Source organism: Mustela putorius, unplaced genomic scaffold, assembly GCF_011764305.1.
Source record: "Mustela putorius furo isolate JIRA1106 unplaced genomic scaffold, ASM1176430v1.1 tig00000095_pilon_pilon_pilon, whole genome shotgun sequence".
Lineage (NCBI taxonomy): Eukaryota > Metazoa > Chordata > Mammalia > Carnivora > Mustelidae > Mustela > Mustela putorius.
This window is the reverse complement of record NW_025421280.1, coordinates 34,518,989-34,544,417: the sequence shown is the minus strand read 5'-3', so window position 1 is coordinate 34,544,417 and position 25,429 is coordinate 34,518,989. Positions and strand designations below refer to the sequence as shown.

General features: G+C 40.3%; 2 protein-coding genes across 2 annotated transcripts; both read left to right on the top strand.

The window, feature by feature from the left end:
• The first annotated feature begins 2,860 nt into the window (after positions 1-2,860).
• Positions 2,861-3,804, top strand: LOC101690628 (olfactory receptor 7D2). Its single transcript, XM_013045228.1, is given in 2 exon segments — positions 2,861-2,894; positions 2,897-3,804. Coding segments are annotated over 2 exon segments (942 nt in total).
• A 14,098-nt stretch (positions 3,805-17,902) lies between these two features.
• LOC123393259 (olfactory receptor 7D4-like) lies at positions 17,903-18,838 on the top strand. The gene has a single exon (XM_045084714.1). The coding sequence runs from the start codon at positions 17,903-17,905 to the stop codon at positions 18,836-18,838; it is 936 nt and encodes a 311-aa protein (XP_044940649.1).
• Positions 18,839-25,429: the final 6,591 nt, after the last annotated feature.

Below are 25,429 nucleotides of genomic sequence, written 5' to 3'. Positions count from 1 at the left end.
TTTGTTCCCTGAGCGCTTTCCATAGAGTTCCGGAGGACAGGAATACAAATGGCAGCCTCCTGGTCTCGGCTCAGAGGAGCCGAGAGCCCGGGGCCGCGCTCCTCAGTGTGCCCTCAGAGAACAGCACCCAGTAACTCCAGTCTTCCTGACCTCCGGCCATGCTCCGAGCTCACCGAGCCTGCAATCGGTTCAAGGTAACCCCGAGCTGCGAGCTTACTGTCGGCTCTGTCTCTGTAGCTGCCTTCCCTGTTCCAATACCCACAAGCTCTGCGACACTCAGACACCCCCCCCACCCGATTCTTCTGTGACCCTACGGGACCTGAGGCCACGCTGACCCCACGTGGGCTTCGCCCCAGTTTAGCCTCTGGAGCAATGTCCCTCAGCGGAATAGACTTTTTTTTTTTAAGATTTTATTTATTTATCAGAGAGAGAGAAGGGGAGAGAGCGAGCACAGGCAGACAGAATGGCAAGCAGAGGCAGAGGGAGAAGCAGGATCCCCACCGAGCAAGGAGCCGGACGTGGGACTCGATCCCAGGACGCCGGGATCATGACCCGAGCCGAAGGCAGCTGCCCAACCAACTGAGCCACCCAGGCGTCCCAGCGGAATAGACTTTTAAAAGTCCTGATTTTGAGTTCCGTTGCTCCTCCGCTTGCCGGGAGCCAGCCCCTCCCCCCGGGGTCTATCTTCCTGTCACTTTGGATTCACTTCTCCGCCAGTCCTACCTTTCAGAAAGTGGTTGTTTTTCTGTTTCTAGAATTGCTGTTCTTCTTCTCTTCGATCTGCCGATGGATTTGCAGGTGTTTGAAATCTTTAGATAAGCTATCTAGCTGATCTCTTGCTAGTTGAAGTCGTCTCAGCCTACTACTTCTCCGCCATCTTGCCTCCTCCCCCGAAACTGCTACTTTTTAACTTTTAATTTTGACCTCATTTCAGATTGACAGAAAAGTTGGAAGAACAACATAAATAGCTCCTATGTATATCCTTGACCAGATCCCCCAAATGTTAAATTTTACCACCTTTACTTTTTCTTCAACCATTTTTCTCTCTTCCTCTTCTTCATATGTGTTTTCAGAACCATTTGCAAGTAAGTCACACTGCAGATATGGTACCTCTTTACCTCTCACTCTTTGGTATTCCCTAAAAACAAGGACATTTTCCTCACACAACCACAATACAATGATCAAAATCAAGATAGTAACCTTGATATAATACTACTACAAATTTACAGAACTCATTCCTATTTTGAAAATTATCCTGAGGCAAACGAAGGTCCAGGATCATGCATTTCTTGATTGACAAATCTCTTAAGCTTCCTTTAATCTGGGACAGTTCTAGACTATCTTTGTATCTGATGACATTGGCATTTTTGAAGGGCGCAGGTCAGAACTCGTGTAGAATGTCCCTCATTTTGGGTTTGTCCAATGCTACCTAGACTTTAGTTTGAAGTCCTGCTTCCTTGGCAGGAATCTCAGGAAAATAGCTTTGGGTCCTTTCTGGTGCCTCCTACTAGGAGGTACATAATGTTGATGTGCCATTTTGAGGCTCCATAAACATGTGACAGGATTACTATAAAATGGATGCTTAAGAGAGGTGGTTAGGATAAAAACAGAGAGGGAGGCAAACCATAAGGGACTCTTAACTCTAGGAAACAAACTGAGGGTTGCTGGAGGGGAGGTCAGGAGGAGGAGATGGGGTAATTAGGTGATGGGCATTGAGGAGGGCACTTGATGTAATGAGCACTGGGTGTTACATGCAACTGATGAATCATTAAATTCTATCCCTGAAACTAAAAATATAATATATGCTGAGTAAATTGAATTTAAATTTAAAAAATTTTTTAAAAGATAGGTAATTAAGAATTCTGAACTCAATGCGGTAGAATTGCATTTTACTTCTGTTGTTATAAAATGGATTTTTTTTTTCAATTTTGGGGAGGGGTTGTTTTTATTTAAATTCCAGTTAGTTAACATATAGTATAATATTAGTTTCAAGTGTATAATTTAGAAATTCAACACTTCCTCTCTCTCTCTTTTTTTTAGAATTCCTTTATTTGACAGAGAGAAAGAGCAAAAGCAGGGGGAGTGGCAGAGGGTGAAGCAGGCTCCCAGGTCAGCAGGGAGCCCAATGCAGGGCTCCATCCCAGGACCCTGGGATCACGACCGGAGCCAAAGGCAGATGCTTAACTGAATGAGCCACCCGGGTGTCCCTGATTCAACACATTCATTCAACACCTCATGTTCATCACAACAAATGTACTCTTTAATCCCCATCACCTATTTAACCCAACCCCCTACCAGTCCCTCCTCTGGTAATCATCAGCTTGTTCTCTATAGTTAAGACTCTGTTTCTTGGTTTCTCTCTCTCTCTCTTTAAAATTTTATTGATTTATTAGAGAGGGAGAAAGAAAGGGAGCATGAGAGTAGGAAGGGCAGAGGGAGGAGAAGCAGACTCCCTGCTGAGCAGGTAGCTCAACATGGGCCTGGAACCCAGGACCCTAAGATCATGATCTGAGCTGAAAACTGATGCTTAACCTACTGAGCCACCCAGGCACTCTGGTTTTCCTCTCTCTTTCTACTGTAATTGTTTGTTTTGTTTCTTAAATTCCACATACAAGTGAAATCATATATTTGTCCTTCTCTAGCTGACTTAGTTTGCTCAAGATAAGTGGATGGCATAAGAGATTCCATTTTTTTCAGATTTCACTTATAAATGAAAGGAGACCCAACACTTAGACAAAGTGACTGACTTCATAAATAACGTGAGTGAAAGGCATGGCCAACATTTTTATTACATGGAGGGTACCAGTTTGCTGCACATTCATGTTGCTCTGTTCTCTTCCTTTGTAGTTCTATCAGGTACATGGAAGCAAGAAACCGAACAAGAATTTTAGAGTTCATCTCCTTGGGCTCTCTGAGGATCCAGAACTAAAGCCCTTCATATTCGGGCTGTTCCTGTCCATGTTCTTAGTCACTCTGCTCGGGAACTTGCTCATCATCCTGGCCATCTGCTCTGACCCCCACCTCCACACCCCCATGTACTTCTTCCTCTCCAACCTGTCTTTGATCGACATCTGTTTCAGTACCACCATAGTGCCCAAGGTGCTGCTGAACATCCACACAGAGAACAAAGCCATCTCCTACATGGACTGCCTCTCACAGGTTTATTTTTCCATGTTCTTTCCTATCCTGGACACTCTACTCCTGACTGTAATGGCCTATGACCGGTTTGTGGCCATCTGCCACCACCTGCACTACACACTCATCATGAATGCCTGCCTTTGTAGCCTGCTGGTTTTTATGACCTGGTTTATTGGTGTCATGACATCCATTCTTTACATCTCTCTGATGATGCATCTAAGCTTTTGCAGAGATCTTGAAATTCCACATTTCTTCTGTGAACTGACACAGATTCTCAAGCTGGCCTGCTCTGATACCTTCCTGAACAGCACGCTGATATACTTTATGACTGGTGTGCTGGTTGTTTTTCCCCTTGTTGGGATCCTTTTCTCCTACTCACAGATTGCTTCATCCATTAGGAAGATGTCTTCATCGGGGGTGGGGAGGAAGCAAAAAGCATTTTCCACCTGTGGGTCTCACCTCTCAGTAGTTTCTTCATTTTATGGGACAGGTGTTGGGGTCTACTTAACTTCTGCAGTAACTCATTCACCCCAGCAAGTCTCTGTGGCTTCGGTGATGTACACTGTGGTCACCCCCATGCTGAACCCCTTCATCTACATCTTGAGGAACAAGGATGTGAAGGGGGCTTTGGGAAGGCTTCTCAGTAGAGTGACCTCTTATCTGTGATGGATCTCTTGGCCCCAGGACTAAGAAGTTTGTTGGATCCCAAGGGAAAAAACTTTGATTCTAAAGTTTACTCTTGAATCTTGCAAATCCTCTTTCACCTAATCCTGAAGAGTCTATGACTGCTCTCTCCTAGTTTCTACACACTTTTAAACAATTAACTTCCATGTCATTTATCTGATGATCTTTCTGCCCTCTCTGCTGTCCAAAAAGTATGTCCTAAATCTTCTCTCTTACTTCCTCACAAGTGAGTTCTAACTTGGATTTGGAGCATTTACTTTATCCTTGTTATCTCAGATGTTGGCAGAGAATGCTAAACTATTAATAATTTATCTTAACTTGTTTCTATGTGCTTTGTTGTAGATCTGTGTTGTTCATGTGCATATATTACCAACACTGTTTTGGGTTTTTCTAACTGGATAAATAAAATACATATCAAAATACAGTCAGTGTTTCAGTACTTATTATATGGGAAGTCTATGTTAACATCTCTCTACTATCTTATGAGATTTCCTCAATGGGTATGATTACTGTCTTCATTTTAGAGTTACGGAAATTGAGAATCTAAGAGCTTAAAAGTCTTTCCCAACATTACAGAGAGACCAGGTGGCAAGACCAGGATTAAAATCCAGAAATCTGACCCTGAGCCCATATTTTTAGAGCAGGCTGCCCAGCTTTTCACATGCATTTCAATGTGTACAGATCAATGGTGAATTTTATTGCTTGGTTGACAATATTTCTGGTTATCGTCTCCTATTGGATACCCCAAAGAATGGCATTTTCTTTGTCCCTTGAAGTTAAAGGTGGTAATAATAGGTTTTGATGTGTTCACTAAAATATGAATGGAAGTTGTGGGTCCCTTCTAGACCGAAACAGTTGAAGAGCTGGTACATTATACTTCATGTTCATTCTTCCATTGATATAGCTATTGTGGATGAAGACATCACAAGATCCAAAGAGTCTAGAAAGCTGGCCAATACGTGGGGGACTCCCCTGGACAGTTGCCCAAGTTGGTAGACACTTTTCAAGAAAAGGAAATAAGATTTTGTTTCATTAAACCAGAATTTGTTCTTTAAATCATTTATTCATTAAATCAAAAATTTTAGTTCTGTTACACACACTGTTGCTGTTTTCAACAATAGAGCCTAACCTATTCTGACTGTTATCTATCCCAAAGCTGGAAATCCATTACTTTGATGATTTTTACTGTCACGCTAAGAGTAAATCTGAGGTCACGTTTTTCATTCCTTTGTGATCCTTCCACTCTTTATTGAGAAATTTAACTCAATTTCACATTAATACTTATACACACAAAAATACACATGTACATATATATGTTAATATGTACAGGGCCCACATCCTTAAAAGAGGAGAATTAATTTATTATTGTACCAGAAATGCTCTCTCTCTCTTTTTTTTTATTTTTTTTAAAGATTTTATTTATTTATTTGACAGAGAGAAATCACAAGTAGATGGAGATGCAGGCAGAGAGAGAGAAAGGGAAGCAGGCTCTCCGCTGAGCAGAGAGCCCGATGCGGGACTCGATCCCAGGACTCTGAGATCATGACCTGAGCCGAAGGCAGCGGCTTAACCCACTGAGCCACCCAGGCGCCCCATCTCTCTTTTTTTTTTTAAAGAGAGAGTTGTGGGGAGGGACGAGGGAGAGCGAAAGAGACAGCTTTAAACAGACTCCATGCCCAGCACATTAGCCCAATGCAGGGGTCAATCTCACAGCTCAAGATCATGACCTGAGCTAAAATCAAGAGTAAGATACTTAACTGACTGAACAACCCAGGTGCTCCCAGAAATGCTCTTTCAATGGAAGGTAAGTTCCTCTGAAGAAGTAATACTTTCTATGGTAGCCTTGGAGTCCTGTATAACTTAAAATAAGACTGGCATTAACCACCTAGAGGACTGTAGGAGATATCACATTGTCTAACTGGACCCCTCAAGAATATTAGTCTAGTTCCCAAAATGGTAATTTGAATAGGGTTTTTAGCATATAAAATCTCATTTCTTTAGTGTCATAATTGACAATCTCTTTCCAGTATTATATGTCATATCTCTGATAGGACATGATTTGGATTGGGATTTTGCATCATACTGTTAATATCTTTGTCCATGTATTATAACAAACAAATTTTTCAACAGTTCTTTCCTAGAGTTCAGATTTGTCTTTTCATTTCTAAAATGTACTCTACCAATGATATATTTCTGTTCAGTGAGTGGTAGAAATCTATTCTTTCCAAATGAAAACACAAATCTGTTCTCACACTTTATGTGCGTCCTCTCTTTCCCACTGACTTACAAAGTCACCTTTTAATTTTCAAATTCTCAAACTGAATTTTCTACCTATTCTGAAATCAGGCATCTGGTCCAATTCCAGCTCTGCCATTTGCAAGCCGGTCAGCTTCTCTCTACATCGGTTACTCATCTCTAAAATAAAAATGATAACACATGTAAGGGGGTGCTGTTCATAGTAAATGAATAATGTTAAAGACCATGGTGTTTACTATGGGTTTTGTTAGTAGGTTTTATTGACACTGTTATGTGTTTTTATATTCATATCTGATAGAGCAAGTCTTTGACTGAGGGTGCCATCAGACACTTAGCAAGCCCTTTACAATTGCTATTTAAGTATTTTGATTGGCAAAGAACATGTAGCTCAGACTCTAACGGGATATTTTTTAGAGGGAAACGTGAACTATGAGATCATACATAGGGAGAGAAGAACTCCCATTGTGAGGACAAACATGATCGCCATCAAATTTCCCGCACTGGAATAGAACTGTCAAGCACAGTTTCCATTTTATTATGGTTTTCGCACTCCCAATTAGCTAGCTGTTTAGAAATAAAATAACAGGAGGCATCTGCCTGGCTCAGACAGTGGAGCGTGAGATCCTTGATCTCTGGGTTGTAAGTTCAAGCCCCACACTGGGTGAAGAGATGGCTTAAAAATAAAATCTTTTTTAAAAAAAGTAAGTAAGTAAATAACAAAAGGAACATTTAATTAATTAAAGTAATGCTAATTATTCAATTAGCATTGCTTTGTCTGTTTCTTGGCAGAATCATCAACTAAATGGGAGCAGAAAACCAAACAGTTTTTTTTTTTCCCAAGAATTTTCTTCTTGGGATTCTCTTCTTCAGACTATTCTTGTCCATATCCCTGGTCACAATCCTTGAAAACCTATTTGTCATTCTTGCCATCAGCTCTGGCTATGACCTCCACTCACCCATGAACTTCATCCTCTTTCACCTGTCTTTCTGATATTTGTTTCAATTCCACCATGGTTCCAGAAATGCTGGTGAACATCCATACAGAGAACAAAGCTGTTATGTTTGCAAGCTGTATCACTCAGATGTATCTTTTCATAGTGTTTGTGTATTTGGACATCTTCCTCCAGACCACCATGACCTCATGATGAAGTCCCAGAACCTAAGTCAGGTTCAGTGGGGTGAGGAGGTTCAGAGCCGACGACTAAAGAAAGAATTCTTAAGACGTCGTTGGTGCAAAATGGTGGTTTATTAAAGCACGGGGACAGGAAGAGCTGCTGCCCCGGGTTGTGAGGGTAGGCATGTTATATACCCCGCGGTTGGGGGGAGGTGGTGAAGGGATGGGAGGTTTCAACAGAGTTTTCACATGTTAGGGAGGGCCTACAAGGTGCCGGGGGGGAGTCCTTGCCCTTATGGCTTGATCAATGTCGTCTTTAGGTCAGGCATTAACATCAAGATAATTGGGAGATTCTTGGTGGGGTATTATGATCCTGCTGTCATTTACATTCCCTTCTACCTCAGTCTCCTCCAGTTTATGGTGGGAGGGAGACATTAGGGTTTCAGGAACCGAAAGTTATTTGCCTCTGGAAATTTGTGCTATTGATAAGGTAACCTCCCGGTTTAGGTCTCTAGGACATCTGTAGAGCAAGGGAGATTCCTGTTCTGCAGGATTGTGATCCCTGCAAGTTAACTATTTATCTTTTTATGGCAGTCAGGGGTGCCTGAGGAATGCTACACATATGGAGGGGAGCGGGTGAAGAGGGGGTGCAAGGCGCCAGCTTTTACTTTGTCCTCAGCCAGCGTACTGCTCCCTAATCACTATGACCAGTTTGTGGCTATCTGCCACCTCTTACACAACATAGTCATTGTATGATCTGTTTTTAGCCAACTTCGATCTGACTATACACAGTGAGTCCATACCACATGGTAGGCACTCAAATATTTGTTAAATGAATGAAACCAGATTTGAACCATGTTTTTTAAATAAATGCAGACTAAGAGGTTTATAGACTCATAGAAGTGGGAAAGAAATCCATGTCATCCATTTCACTTCTTAAAAATTTTTTTAAATATTTTTATTTATTTATTTGACAGACAGAGATCACAAGTAGGCAGGTAGAGAGAGAGAGGAGGAAGCAGCCTCCGCACCCAGCAGGAAGCCCAATGCGGGGTTCAATCCCCTGGGACCATGACCTGAGCCAAAGGCAGAGAATTTAACCCACTGAGCCACCCAGGTGCCCCCATTTCGTAAAATTTTTAAATGAGAGGATGGTTGTCTTTCTCCGCTTGACTTATTTCGCTAAGCATGATACGCTCTAGTTCCATCCATGTTGTCGCAAATGGCAAGATTTCATTTCTTTTGATGGCTGCATAGTATTCCATTGTGTATATATACCACATCTTCTTGATCCATTCATCTGTTGATGGACATCTAGGTTCTTTCCATAGTTTGGCTATTGTGGACATTGCTGCTATAAACATTCGAGTACACGTGCCCCTTTGGATCACTACGTTTGTATCTTTAGGGTAAATGCCCAATAGTGCAATTGCTGGGTCATAGGGCAGTTCTAGCGAAATAAGTCAAGTGGAGAAAGACAACTATCATATGATCTCCCTGATATGAGGAAGTGGTGATGCAACATGGGGGCTTAAGTGGATACGAGAAGAATAAATGAAACAAGATGGGATTGGGAGGGAGACAAACCATAAGTGACTCTTAATCTCACAAAACAAACTGAGGGTTGCTGGGGGGAGGGGGTTTGGGAGAAGGGGGTGGGATTATGGACATTGGGGAGGGTATGTGTTTTGGTGAGTGCTGTGAAGTGTGTAAACCTGGTGATTCACAGACCTGTACCCCTGGGGATAAAAATATATGTTTATAAAAAATAAAAAATTATATTTAAAAAAAAATGAGAGGATGGATTTTCTTAAGCAAGACTGAATTCCCTGTAATGGACCAACTAATACCAAAGACTGTTTGGGGGAAGATAGATGAGTCATTCTGCAAGTACATTATAGAACTTAAAATATACTCCAGTTCTCTCAGAACAAATGTGCCACTAATCTTTTTCTTTATTTCATTAAAAAAATCAGTTTTTTAAAATTCCAGCATAATTAACATACAGTGTTATATTAATCTCAGGTGTATAATAGAATGATTCAAAAATTCTATACATCACTAAATGCTCATTACAATGAATGTACTCTTAATCCCCTCCCCTATTTCACCCATATCCCTCCCATCTTCCCTCTGACAACCACCAGCTTGTTATCTATATTTCAGAGTCTGGGTTTTTGTCTCTTTTTTTCCCTTATTAGCTCTGTTTCTTGAACTCCACATATGAGTGAAATTATATGGTATTTGTCTTTCTCTGATTTCACTTAGCATTATACCCTCTAGATCTTTCACTGTTGTTTTAATGACAATATTTCATTATTTTTTTATGGCTCAGTAATATAATTACCATATGATTTAGTAATTTCACTGCTGGGTATTTACCCAAAGAAATTAAAAAAAAAAAAAAAAACACTGATTCAAAAAGATATGTGTACCCCTATGTTTATTCCAGATTTATTTACAATACCCAAGATATGGAAGGAATGCAAGGGCCCATCAATAGATGAATGTACAAAGATGTCATCTATATATACAATGGAATATTACTCATCTATAAGAAAGAATGAAATTATGCCATTCCCCTTTTGTAGCAGCCATTCGCATCCTCAATGGAAGCTCATTTCCCCATTAGTGCTTACTATGGATTGAAAGTTTCTGTTCCCTCAAAATTCAAACATTGAAACCCTAACCCCCAAAGTGATGATATTAGGAGGTGGAGTCTTGGAAGATAATTAGGATTAGATAGCCATAAAGATAAAGCCTTCATGAATAGAATTAATATTCTTATGAGAAGCACAAGAGAATTTGTTTCTTCTCTCTGCCATGTGTGGATACAATGAGAAGTCAGCCATGTGCAACCCAGAAAAGAGCTTTCACCACAACTTGATTGTCCTGGGACAATCTCAGACTTCTAGCCTCCAGAACTGTGAGGAATATTTTTTGTTGTTAAAGCCACCCAGTTTATGATATTTTGTTGTAACAGCCCAAACTAAGACATCACTCTTCAAGTAGATGAAAGAATTTGTATAATCCATCCATTTTATGATACAATTTCCCAAATTACCCATATCCTTTCTATGAACTCCAATTTGTCCACTTTCCTATTTATCAAAATTGTTTTAAATAAAGCCTCCTTATTTTTATTCACAAATTGCATCTACACCAGGCTTTGCCTAAGGTAATGTTGTGATGTTAGCAATTTGAGACTTATCCTTCTTGAAAATAGTAATTATTTGTCTTAGGAATAGGTTCATGTTTCAAATTCAAAAGTTTTGAAAGTTTTCTATTAAAAAGTTTTGAAGACCATATGATAATTGACTCTATCTGCTTGACTTATTTCACTCAGCATAATCTCTTCCAGTCCCGTCCATGTTGCTACAAAAGTTGGGTATTCATCCTTTCTGATGGAGGCATAATAGTCCATAGTGTATATGGACGACATCTTCCTTATCCATTGGTCTGTTGAAGGGCATCTTGGTTCTTTCCACAGTTTGGTGACCATGGCCATTGCTGCTATAAACATTGGGGTACAGATGGCCCTTCTTTTCACTACATCTGTATCTTGGGGGTAAATACCCAGGAGTGCAATGGCAGGGTCATAGGGAAGTTCTATTTTTAATTTCTTGAGGAATCTCCACACTGTTCTCCAAAGAGGCTGCACCAACTTGCATTCCCACCAACAGTGTAAGAGGGTTCCCCTTTCTCCACATCCCCTCCAACACATGTTGTTTCCCGTCTTGTTAATTTGGGCCATTCTAACTCGTGTAAGGTGATATCTCAGTGTGGTTTTAATTTGAATCTCCCTGATGCCTAGTGATGATGAACATTTTTTCATATGTCTCATAGACATTTGTATGTCTTTATTGGAGAAGTGTCTGTTCATATCTTCTGCCCATTTTTTGATATGCTTGTCTGTTTTGTGTGTGTTGAGTTTGAGGAGTTCATTATAGATCCTGGATATCAACCTTTTGTCTGTCCTGTCATTTGCAAATATCTTCTACCATTCTGTGGGTTACCTCTTTGTTTTGTTGACTGTTTCCTTTGCTGTGCAGAAGCTTTTGATTTTTATGAAGTCCCAAAAGTTCATCTTCGCTTTTGTTTCCTTTACCGTTGGAGACATATCTTGAAAGAAGTTGCTGTGGCTGATATCGAAGAGATTACTGCCTATGTTCTCCTCTAGGATTCTGATGGATTCCTGACTCATGTTGAGGTCTTTTATCCATTTTGAGTTTATCTTTGCGTACAGTGTAAAAGAATGGTCGAGTTTCATTCTTCTACATATAGCTGCCCAGTTTTCCCAGCACCATTTATTGAAGAGACTGTCTTTTTTCCACTGTATATTTTTTACTGTTTTGTCAAAGATTTTTTGCCCACAGAGTTGAGGGTCCATATCTGCGCTCTCTACTCTGTTCCACTGGTCTATGTGTCTGTTTTTATGCCAGGACCATGCTGTCTTGGTGATCACAGCTTTGTAGTAAAACTTGAAATCAGGTAACGTGATTACCCCGTTTTATTTTTGTTTTTCAACATTTCCTTAGTGAATCAGGGTCTCTTCTGATTCCATACAAATTTTTGGATTATTTGCTCCAGCTCTTTGAAGAATACCGGTGGAGTTTTGATCAGAATGGCATTAAAAGTATAGATTGCTCTAGGCAGTATGGACATGGGGACTTAGAGAGGAGAAGGGAGTTGGGGGGGAATTGGAAGGGGAGGTGAACTATGAGAGACCATGGACTCTGAAAAACAATCTGAGGGGTTTGAAGTGGCAAGGTGGGTGGGAGATTGGGGTACCAGGTGGTGGGTATTATAGAGGGCAGGGATTGCATGGAGCACTGGGTGTGGTGAAAAAATAATGAATACTGTTATGCTGAAAATAAATAAATAAATTTTTTTTAAAAGTTTTGAAAAGATAGACCATGCAAATTACCTATCTCATCCTTATTTTTAAAATTTTTAAAAAGATTTTACTTATTTATTTGAGAGAGAGAGAGCATGAGTTGGGAGAGAGGTGTGGAGGGATAGAGAGAAGCAGTCTCCCTGGGATGGAACTTGACCTGAGCCAAGGCATATGCTTAATAGCTTAACCAAAAAGCCATCCAAGCGCCCCCAATCTCATCCCTATTAAGAAATAAAGGAGAGAGGGAGGGAAAAAATTGAGTTTGTTGTTGGAAAGGTTCAGTTTGATGTGCCTGTGAAGTACCCCACAAATAATTTCCACTAGCAGCACGGGTTGATCTCATGGTCTGTTTTAATGGCCTTAGTGGGAAAAAATTGGGTTACAAAGGAGCAGGTCAGAAAGACATTATGCTTGGTTCAGCCTTACTCAAGATCCTTAATTTCTCAGTGTGGCTCCCACTTCCTAAAGACAGTTCTTCCCAAATCCTGATGATCATGTATCACAAATAAACTCTCATGGACCCTTTACACATGGCTGTGGGTCACTATCCAAATGATGATGGAGTGGACAGTAAACTGGGGCTGGGTTGCCAACTTCTCCCTTCAGAATTATGGGGTTATTCTCCAGATTCAGGGAGTGAGGCCTTCTGACAGCTCCTAGCCTTTAGCCCTCTCAAGAGAATTGCCCTCACCTAAAGGAAGCTGACTCACTTACCCAAGATCACACCACTCGAATCTCTTGCTGTGGGAGCATAAATGCCTGAGAGCCATCTGTAACCAACACTCTTTGTTCTGAGGATGCTGCTGGCTGCTCCCACCCATGGACTGAACATAATAGGATACCAGTGTGTGCCAATGTCATGCTCAAACAATAACATTCATGACTAGGGTCAATTAACTCTGGTGACTCCTCTTTCTGCCATGAGGGACCTCAAGTACCAGGCAATTGCATAACTTGAAGTTCTATGGGAATTTTTTCCATGTCTTTGCAAGTGCTACCCTTGTAGGCATCAAGAGTTCTAAAGCTGCTGAGGCCAGAGTTGAGGAGACCTGAAGCAAATACTGCCCACTCAGTTCACTGGGCATGACATTAGAGAGGGCTGCTTCTACTAACAAGCCTTGATTTCCAGACCTACATATCCTACATATCAGTGATACAGCACCTTATGATTGCCATTGATTTAGATTGTACATGCATCCTGTGAATTGTGTAGTCAGTATGTGTTGTGTACTCAAATGTCTGCAGTAAATATGATCACACTCTTTAAAATGATACGTGTTCCCTTATTTTACATTAAACAAAAATTTTGTTACCCATCCATACTCCATGATTTCCCATACCATGTTTTACCTCTATCCTCACCTTCCCTGACAAAATTTATAGATGGTTTATAGTGGCATCTGTATATCATCCATTCATCAACCCACTCTACCTGGATTGTTTATGACCCTCTCCCTCATGCTAGAGATGAAAAATGGAGCCCTCCCTAGCCTCCATGTCACCAGCAAATGTCAAGGGATACTTTCATTCCTCATTTGGTTAGTCCTTTTGACAGAACAAAAACTATTAACCACTCTGCTTTTCTTCAGGAAGAACTTCTTTACCCCCATGACACTGCAGACACCAAGCGATCTTTGAAATCTTCAAAAACTTCTGAAGAGATGAACATCATGGAACATTCACTCCTGGGTTTGGTTCTCATAGGAGTTAAACATTCCTTGGGAGAAACCTTTCATTGAAGTCAAACAAAGAGAAAAGACTTTACCCTTGAAGAAAGTATCTTCATCTTGGTCAGCTGCTGTCTACACAGAAATAGCATTATCTGACATTTCCCCATTCTTTCATCTTTCTATCCTAAGGGAATGCAGGGAGAAGTACACCAGTAGAGCAATTTACTTAATGAGGAGCTCTAAGAACTTAACCTTTGGATAATAACAGATCCCTGCTGCCCCTTTCCTATAATTCTCTGTTGTCAGCCTAGGGAAAAACCCAAAAAGGCTTCTCCAAGATAGACTATAGAGAAGTGAAAGCTTCATTGATGACCCTCAGAGAGGGTAGGATCATTGCTTCCCAGTCAGAGCTGGAGGAGTACGAGGGAAAGGGTTAAGAAGGTGGGCACTGGGCTTTATCTGTAAAATAATGAAACAGTCCCATATTTAGTTAGTCAACAAAACTGAAGTCACTATATTTAGAAGTTGCTTTACATGCTACTTAAGTCAGTCTTTTATAGCTCTTGCTAAGTTTCCTTTTCTCTCTTTCAGAGTCTAGATCCTCTCTCCGGTAAGTTATTTTCCAGTGAGTGTCCTCCTCTTCTCTATTCTTACACATGAATTGTAGACTCCTGTTCAACTGTCTGTCCCACTATTTAGTCATTAACTACTCACTGAAGATCTATTAAACACAGGGTATTGACTATTTTGTTCCTCCTCTGACTGGATTTTTCTATTATATCCCCTGACTTACTGAAAGCACTTAATAGTTCTATATTATATTGTTTTCCTTTTGTATCCACTATATATCTATAAATGATGTCATTATTTCTGGCATTTGACAGGCTAATTTCCTTTTCTCATCAATCTCTTTAAATGTTCATGAGAATGTTGAATGATTAAATTTGGAATGGACTGCCTTGTCCTTTTCATGAATTTAACACAAATATTTCAGTATTTATTTTAAGATTTTATTTATTTATTTGATAGAGATAGATCACAAGTAGGCAGAGAGGCAGGCAGAGAGAGAGAGAGGAGGAAGCAGGCTCCCTGCTGAGCAGAGAGCCTGATGCGGGACTTGATCCCAGGACCCTGAGATCATGACCTGAGCCAAAGGCAGCGGCATAACCCACTGAGCCACCCAGGTGCCCCAATATTTCAGTATTTTAATGTAGAGTATTCCATTGGCTGCAATTTTCAACAGCTATTCCTCACTGCGTTAAGAAATTGTTCTGGGATGCCTGGGTGGCTCAGTCATTTAAGCTGCTGCCTTCGGCTGCAGTCATGACCCCAGGATCCTGAGATGGAGTCTCGCATCAGACTCCTTGCTTGGCAGGGAGCCTACTTCTCTCTCTGCCTCTGACTGCCACTCTGCCTGCTTGTGCATGCGCTCACTCGCTTTCTCTCTCTCTCTTTCTCTCTGACAAATAAATAAATAAATAAAATCTTCAAAAAAATAAAAGAAAGAAAAAAATTGTTCTTAGTTTCCTCCTTAATGAGAAGCTCTATCCTGGAAACTAAATACAGGAATGGCTACTACATTTTCCTTTTTTTTTTTTTTTTAAGATTTTATTTATTTATTTGACAGAGAGAGAGAGAGACAGCAAGAGAGGGAATACAAGCAGGGGGAGTGGGAAAGGGAGAAACAGGCTTCCCACTAAGCAGTGAGACCCATGCAGGGGCCAATCCCAGGACCCTGGGATCATGACCTGAGCCAAAGGCAGACGCCTAACAACTAAGCCACCCAATACCCCCACCATTTTAAAATAATTTTATTTATTATTTTAGAGAGAGAGAGTGCATAAGAGGGGGTAGCATCAGAGGGAGAACAGAATCCCTACTGACCAGGGAGTCAATGCAAGACTCCATTCTGGGACTCCACTCCGGGATCATGATCTGAGCTGAAGGCAATCACCTAACCACCTGAGCCAACCAGGCACCTGGCTGCTGCATTTTCTCAAATCCATTTTCTATTGTGATTATGGTTATGATTCCTCTTCATTTCCCTTTATTTGTGGTAAGCTGTTTTTGCAAACATCCTAGCATCAAACATCTTTCCATTCCTAGAATAGGTATGACTTGTTCATGATATCCTACTCTTTTAAGTAGGTATGAATGCATTGTGTTTAACCTTACTATTCTATTTTGTGTTCACATTCAGGTATATGATGAGCTTGAAGATTCCCTTTTTTGCATTCTAGTTGACGCTTTTGGTCTCAGTCTTTATTATACATCTAACATTTGCATGTGTTGAACAACTACTATGTGCAGACACTATGTAAGACCCTGGGAAAACAATGGTGAGCAAAAACAGCCTCCATTTCTAGCCCACAAAAAATATATTATATATCTAGATATCAATAGATATACATTATATATGTAATTATATATATATATATATATATATAATTACTAACATGATAGGCACATTAAGGAATTGTACAGGAAGCTCTCCATGTGCTCCTCACACACTCTGTCCCTCATGAACCTCACTGTCTGCTCTGCATCTCACTGGCCTCTTAAATCCCTTCCATTACCAAGCTCACCCAACTTGCGGAAACTGCAAATTCTATTCTTTCTGCCCCAAATGTGTCCCCTCTCCTTGTTTCTCTTAGTTAATTACCCATTCTTCCTCTAGCAGCTCAAATATTCATATTTCAGAGAAGTCTTTTATACCCACCATCCTAAGCTAAACTGGTCCTCAGTGGTTCTGTTTTCTTTTTAATTAATTAGCATTCTATAGACATTAATAACATAAAAACTTTTTCTATTATTGAGATGTAGGCATTTATTTTCACATCTTAAATTTTCCTTTCAAATTTTAGGATGGTTTGATTTATAGAAGCTTTAAATATTTTTTATCAAATCAATCTTTTTTGCAATTAACTGTTCTGATTTTTAATGTTATACACTCCCACTTGTGAGCATGAACATACAGTATACACTCTCACGCATGCTTTGTATTTCATTTTAATGATTTGTGATTTTCCCCTCTTCTTATTTACGTAGTCCATAGGCTTTTTCTTCTTTCTTGGAAGAATCCACTTGGCAGATGGTATCAGAAAGAGGAAAGCATAGGGGCTTCATTAACTAGAAGCGCTACATGGTAGTCAAAACAGGTGACATACCTGTGTGTTTATGATGATCAGAATTCCATCTTTGGTGTCTGCCACAGTTTAAGTAGAATATTGATAAATGATAGCCATACAAGACAACGCTTTTGTAACGGTAAGAACAGAAGCCCACATTTGTCAAATGTCCTCTGTATGTCACAAGAACCACACTAGAAACATTACATATGTCATCTCATTCAATTCACTCCCCAGACTTGCAATGCAGGGAATATTTACTACTCCCATAATAGAGCTGAGATATCTGCAGCGACAAGAGATTATCAACTTTGTCAGGGTCACACAGAGAGTAAGTTGGTAGACCAAATGTTTTATTCCAGAAAGTCTGACTCGAGATCCCTTTTTCTAAATGACAGTTCCATAATACTGTATTTGGGGACAGTTATTTACCAAAAAGTGATTGCCATAAAAGGAATACATTAATGAAAATAGTTATTTATTGACATGGTACTGTGCACAAAAGCATTTTGAATCATTATTATAAAAAGGCAATAACACTAAACACATTTTTAGGGGAGAAAAGCCATTTTGAGAGTTAACTATGACATTAGTAGGACATACCAGGTTGCAGAGTGAATGTTGTTTGAGTTGAAAACCTATCTTAATCATTAGGATAGGGTTATCAGAATAAAGAAAGTTATCAAAGATCTTAAATGTCTTCAATTATTTTGGAAGATCATCTCAAGGAAGAAACCAGTTTATATCCACAGATTTGAATAGAAGAATTAGAACCAGTAAGTAGCAGATAAAAAGAGAAAGATTTCCACCAAGTCAAAGATAGTCTCAATTATTATGCACATTTAGAATGGAAATGGGCTACCACTTCAATGAGTGGATCACTGGCATTGGAAGGACTAATGAAGGGTAAATGATGTCCATGCAAAATGGGATCAAAGGTAAATACTAGGAAGTGCCAGCTGGCTGTTCATTGAAGGTTGCTTTTGTCTCCTTCTCCAGCAAACACACCAGCTACATGGGAGCAGGAAACAAGACAGAAGTATCAGTGTTCCTCCTTCTGGGCCTCTCAGAAGATCCAGAACTACAGCCTCTCCTCTTTGGCTTGTTCCTGTCCATGTACCTGGTCACTGTGCTGGGAAACCTGCTCATTATCCTGGCTATCCTCTTTGACCCCCATCTCCACACCCCTATGTACTTCTTCCTCTCCAACCTGTCCCTTGTTGACATCTGTTTCACCTCCACCACCATCCCCAAGATGCTGCTGAACATCCAGGCACACAGCAAAGATATTTCCTATATAGGATGCATCACTCAGGTGTATTTTTTTATGGTTTTTGCTGGAATGGATGATTTCCTCTTGACGGTGATGGCTTATGACAGGTATGTGGCCATCTGCCACCCCTTGCACTACTCTGTCATCATGAACCCACGACTCTGTGTCCTCCTGGTTCTGATTTGTTGGCTCACCATTTTCTTGGTTTCCCTGATTCATATTCTACTGGTAGGGCAGTTGACTTTCTGTCCAGACACGGAACTTCCACATTTCTTCTGTGAACTGGCTCAGATTCTCAAGGTGGCCTGTTCTGACACCCTCATCAATAACATCTGCTTGTATGTTGCCACTGCCCTGTTGTGCATGTTTCCTCTCACTGGGATCCTCTTCTCTTACTCGCAGATTGTCTCCTCCTTAATGAGGATGACCTCCACTGAGGGCAAGTATAAAGCATTTTCTACTTGTGGGTCTCATCTCTCTGTGGTCTCTTTGTTCTATGGCACAAGCCTGGGGGTCTACCTCACATCTGCTGTGACCCATTCTTCCCAGAGAAGCTCGGTTGCCTCAGTGATGTACACTGTGGTCACCCCCATGCTGAACCCCTTCATCTACAGCCTGAGGAACAAGGATGTGAAGGGAGCCCTGCGAAAGCTCAGCAGAGCAGCTTCATGTCCATGATGGGCCACTTGCCTCAGAACCAAGTGGACATTGGGGCCTGCAAAGGGAAATGTGAACTTGAATCTGTCTCCTTCCCTTCTCATAGACATGTTTGATTTATCCATTCCCCAAAGCTCCCATCAATTCTCTTTTATTTGTTTTTGTATTAGTCTCTCCTCAGCAAATTCCTCCAAAGAACTTTCTCAATTGTCTTCTCTATATGCTGTCCATAAAATTCCATGTTTGTCTAGCTTTCTTGTAGTCATTCTTAAGATTTCCAACTTTAGGCTTAAACTACCCGTCCTATTGTGCTGCTGTGGTTGCCCCCAAAACTATCCTCTAAAACAATGAGGTACTTCACCTTCATTTATTTGTGTGCTTGTTTTCCCCACAAGAAATGGAATGAAATCATGCATGATCATACCAAAGTGTTTACCATATCAGAACTGTGCCTCTTTGTTCCTTCACATGTTTGACTTTACGTCACCTTGAAAATGTGTCCTGAAGACATTTCCCCTCATTCACCTGACTTCTCAAAAGAAAAGAGTGAAACTGAGTTAGATTATAACCTGGCTGGCTGACACAGAGTTTCTATTCTACTTTTTATATGAACAGTGATGTGATTTTCAACTTCAAAATAAGAATCTAGATTTCCATGATTATATTCATAGCAATATGCTGCCTAGGAAACCTGAGATGTAGCTTCATTCCTTGTGATCATTCCCCCTTTCCTTCCTTCCTCTCTTTCCTTCTTTTACTTGACTTTTATTTCTCATATATGCAACTTTAAGATGCACCCTCTAAGATCCTAAAACATGTGATGATCAATACAATAGAATAAGAGTTATTCTTTCACATGGTTTAATTTCTTTTTCTGGGACTCTCTGGAGGTGTCATCAAGAATGGTATTTACACACATGTAGAATGCATTCAGAACTTAGCTCATCTAAGAAGAATGTTGATAGAATTGAGTGTTCAGTGAAGGATGGAGTGGTAGATGCTGTCCACATTTCTCCACATTACCTGGGATCCTCCCTACATGTCCACCGCATGACTGCCAAATGCCAGCACCAACTTTGCCCAATAGTTGTGGCAAAAAATATGCCCCAACAAAGACAGCCCTTGATGGAGAGTTACGGGGTTTATCATGTCTTTCACTCATTGGCTAGGATATTTCTGAGGTTTGTATTTTGTAGCATTATGCCCCAACAAAGACAGCCCTTGATGGAGAGTTATGGGGTTTATCATGTCTTTCACTCATTGGCTAGGATATTTCTGAGGTTTGTATTTTGTAGCATTTTCCAGAATTTCCCCACAAGATGAAAACTCTCTCATTCCCTGTGGAAGCTGACTTAATATAAAATTAACAGATATATTTTCTTCTATGTGTCACTTCTCCTCTCTCTCTTACCCACATTCCATATTCCTTGCTCCTTCCAATAAAGTGCTTGCACATAAATTCTTGGCTCAGCATCGGCTTCTCTGTGAACCCAGAATAAGAAACTAAAGCAAGTGGTAAAGCCTATAATGTATCAAAACATCAGGAAAGGAGAAACTTTTGGAGAAAAAACAAAGGGAACTAAGTATTGAGAATATAATTAGGACGTAAAATTACTCAAAAATTAAAGTTTGTTAGAGAGAAAAGACTAATCTGATGTGGCTTCAATTCACTTTTATTCCATTAAGTCTAATCCATTGTGAATTTATTTTCTGCTATGTACACATTGAGGAGGGAACCAAATGATTGCAATACAGAGTGGTGAGCATAATAATATTGGTGTGTCAGATCCTGTTGAAAACAAAGATAAAAGTTTTCTACCCATCCTGAGGAATTAAAAAAAAATTCTTTAAATTTTTATTTAAAAAATATTTTTATTGGGGCATTTAGGTAGCTCACTTAAGCATCTGCCTTCAGCTCAGGTCACGATCCTAGAGTCTGGGATTGAAATCTGTATCAGGCTCTCTGCTTCCTCTTAGAAGGACCCTGATGATTACATTGAGTTGATCCAGATAATTCAGGGTATATTTCCCATCTCGAAATCCCTAACTTAACAGTACTTACAAAGTGCCTTTTGTCATCTAAAGTAACACATTCCCAAATTCTGAAGATTAGTACCTGGACATTTTTGAGAGGCTATTAATCAGCTTACCACAGGAGATGTGTGATTTAGAATTTGCCAACAATTAGTTGATAAGGCCTTGAGCTGAGGATATGTAATCTGTCACAGAACTCCTTGCTGATTTTCAGTAGGCATTATCATCTCATGGTCCTGTCTCACATAAAGATAAGGTTGCACTAGACAGGTGAACTTAGACAACAAGTGATAGGAGATAATTCCCTGATTCATCTGAACATAACCAAGCAGAGGCTCAGCTGGACACTGGCACAACTAGACACTGGGGCTCAAACACCATGAGGATTTCCTTTCAGGCTATCAGTTTTGGTTTCTCAAACTGGCCACTTTCAAACAGAGACATAGAGGCCAGAAGCTTTCACAACTCACACCTCACAGCTGTACTATTTAAGAATTGGAAAAAACCAAGATGCCCTTCAATGGATGAATGGATAAGGAAGATGTGGTCCATATATACTATGGAGTATTATGCCTCAATCAGAAAGGATAAATACCCAACTTTTGTAGCAACATGGACAGGACTGGAAGAGATTATGCTGAGTGAAATAAGTGAAGCAGAGAGAGTCAATTATCATATGGTTTCACTTATTTGTGGAGCATAACAAATATCATGGAGGACAAGGGGTATTAGAGAGGAGAAGGGAGTTGGGGTAAATTGGAAGGGGAGGTGAATCACGAGAGACTATGGACTCTGAAAAACAATCTGAGGGGTTTGAAGTAGCAGGGGTTGGGAGGTTGGGGTACCAGGTGGTGGGTATTATAGAGAGCACGTATTGCATGGAGCACTGGGTGTGGTGAAAAAATAATGAATACTGTTTTTCTGAAAATAAATAAATTGAAAAAAATTTAAAAAAAAAGAATTGGAATTACTTTGGCTACTCATGTCCCAAAAAGAAGAAAGGAAAGGAAGAAGGAAGGAAGAGATGAAAGAAAGAAAGAAAGAAAAAGAAAGAAAGAAAGAAAGAAAAAGAGGGGGAAATAAGGGGAAAATCTGAGGAAATTGTTCTGATCTGCACAAATATGTTCTCTTTCCAGCTTGGGCCAATCAACTGTGGTCAGCAAACAATGTTATTAGCATTGAACAACATTTATTGTTTACTGAGTTTTTACTGTGTCAGTCATATTTTTGCTTCAACCACTGCAAGGATAAATAGGTACAGGTGTATGGGAAGAGTGGGTTGTCCTATGTCAGTCATATTTTATGTCAGTAATATTTTAGCTTCACTGCAAGGATAAATAGGTACAGGTGTATGGGAAGAATGGATTGTCCTATTAAAAAGCCTGTTCATAATACATTTTATTGAGTACACATTACATTTGTGAAGAAGGTGAATGCACATCTAGGGGTGGAGTGCTCTGGACAGATAGTAATGTTAATGGCAAAGATACTGAGGTGGGGCTTTCACTGGAGAGGATGTGGCTGGAGTGGAGAATGGGATCATAATGCAAGAGGAATACAGGTTTCCACAGGGATAATGTGAGTCTTTCCCTAACTTTGAAAAACTTTTGCTTTCATTTGTTCTGAGTGATGTGAGGAGATATTGCAGGGTTTTGGGGAGATGCATGACACCATAAGACTTAGGACTTCAAAGATCATCCTAGCTGCTGGGTTGAAAATGGCTTTCAAGGTGTGAGGATGCCTGCTTGGGGCTGACAGCACCAAGCAGATGAGATACATATAGCTACGGCCAGGGTGGTGCTAGTAGTGTAAGGGTTGAGAAGTAGTCCTTAGGGCTATGCTCAGGAGGTAGAACCAAGAGGATATGTTGTCTGTCAGGACATGAGTATGAGATAAAGAGAGGAGTCAAGATTGGCTCCAGGGTTTGGAGCCTGAACCATGAAAGAATGGAATTGTATCCATTAAGATAGGGAAGGCTATGGTGGAATAAATATGAAAGGAAATTGGACATCAGAAGTTCAGGTTTTGAAAATTGAGAATGTTGAAATTAAGATATTGCAAATGGATAAATTTTATAGGATTCTGCTTATATGAGGTACTAAGAGTAGTCAAACTCACAAAGAGAGAAACTAGAATGGTGGTTGTCAAGGACTGGAAGAAGGGAGAAAATAGAAGGTTAGTGTTTAATGGATACAATGCTTCAATTTGGGAAGATGAAGAAATTCTGGAGATGGATGGTGGTAATGGTGGCCCAACAATGTGAATGCACTCAGTACAAGTGTGTAGGAATGTGCACTTCAAAACGTCTAAAATGGCACATCTTATGTCATATGAACCTAATCTAACCACAATAAAAAAATCAAGCAGCACAAAAGGAAAAAAAGAAAAAAATGAGATCCATTTTATAATGATACTTTCAATGTCATTATTAAAATAATAGGGAATGATTGGGAGTTTTGATAAAATTTTTAATATTATTCCTCTACTGTTTAGACCAGGGTTTCTCAGCCTCAACAAAAAATGACATTTGGGGTCTGTATTGTTTGTCATAGGAGGCTGTTCTCTAATTGTATGATGTTTAACAGCATCCCTAGATGCTAGCACTGTGTTGTGATAACCATACTTTGTTTCAGAGGGGTCAAAATCAGGCCAGCTGAGAACACTGGAGTCAAACAATTCCATAAGTGCAGAGGTTGATGGAGTTAGCTTTCAAAGAGATGGGATAACAGAGAAGCAACATTTGGGGGAAGACAAAACATCTTAGAAAGAGGTTGAAGGGCCTGAAGAATACCCCATTAGCATCATTATTTTGGAAGACAAATGATTGGTCTGGTGATGTTCAGTCTGTGCAGATAGTTGTATAAGTCAACTATTTGTAAGGAGAGTGAGAGGTTCCTGTTGTGAGAGTCAAGTTAGGTAAGCAAATGCCTGGCTGAATCCTACCCAAAAGCTTCAGTTCTCATTACATGGGCCCCACCAGATGTATGTTCTCACTGAACACAATGCTATTCACCCCATTAGCCACCACTGTAATTAAATAATTGTATAATTATTTTATTAATGACTGCCTCTTAAAAATCTTCACCTGAGCTTTAAATCCCATCCTTTTCTAACTTTGGGGGGAACTTATGCTTCATTTGTCTTTTTTTAATCCCGTATATTCCGATGTCTGAATGTAATGTTATAATTTCCAATAACATGGGAATGTTCCACATGCCCATTTCCTTCAGTAGAAATATAACTCACTCATAGACCTGTACTCTCCTTGGGCATTGCTCCAAACTTCAGGTTTGGTCTATACATGCTACTTCTGTTTCCCTCATTGTTCACTGTCTGTTTAACCAACTAATCTGGAAATCTTTCCACCTCCATCACAATTTCTCTCCCTAAGGTCTGCAGAGAACTCAGGTGCCCAGTAAATTCTAAGGGGGTATTTCCACTCTTCAAATGCTTGGTTTTTCAGGAGCCATGTCACTAATGACTGCATTCTGTTTCTTGAAATAGAGACCTTCTTTCTCATGCATTTCATTTTTGTTACAATGGGATTCTGCAGGTCAATTCTGCTGGGGTTTTTTGTGGGTTTGTTTGTTTGTTTGTTTGTTTTTAATATTTTATTTATTTGAGATAGAGAGAGAGAGTGAGAGCATGAGCTGAGAGACAGGAAGAGCGAGAATCAGGCTCCCCACTGAGCACGGAGCCCTATGTGGGACTCCTGGCATCATGACCCCAGCTGAAGGCAGCCTCTCAATGGACTGAGCCACTCAGGCACCCCGTCTACTAGGTTCTTTGTAACATTAACACATCCATCAGGGAGAAACTCCTAACTTTGAAATTAAATCCCATGAAGAAGGGGAGGCAAGAATTAGGGTAGTATCTTTTTTTTTTTAATCCCAAGAAAATAATGTTGGGTCCATAATCAAAGGAATGATTCTGATACAAAGCAAAAGTCAAGCAAAGCTTTATTTAGCACCAAGCATGGAGAATCAAACTGACCATTCGGGGCCACCTCTTACAGAGAGGGCGAACCCTCCCTGCCTCACAGACTAACTTTTATAGAGCAAAGGCCATGTGGTGAGCCTGGGCACACACAGGTGGCCAATGAGATTGTAACACACAGAAAACTGCACAGCCATGCTAGGTCACACACAGGTGGCCAGTTGAACTACAATTCACCCCATAGTAGCTTTTTGAACTGTCCTATCACCTTGGTCAGAATTGGCGCCCAAAAGGGGCCCAGAAGGCGCCCAAAAGGTGGGGCCCGCACTCCTTGGTATTTAGGGAGACAGTATGTGTGTCCCACTGATTGGATGTTTCTACTTGGCCTGATCCACCCTTGTATTTGGGTTCTGTTACCTGGGACTGGTTTCCTGTACTGCTTTTAAGTAAGTCCCTGGGGGGGTTGGGCAGGGTCAGTTTGAGTTTTACTGCGTAAACAACAAAATGGCTGTTCAACCAAGATGAAGCTGCTCTGGCCCTTACAATAAGATGGTGCTTATTTATTTATTTAGTTTTATTATTTATTATTTTTTATAGGACCATATATCCTTTGTAGGAAGGTAAAGCTTTTTTAACCTCCAG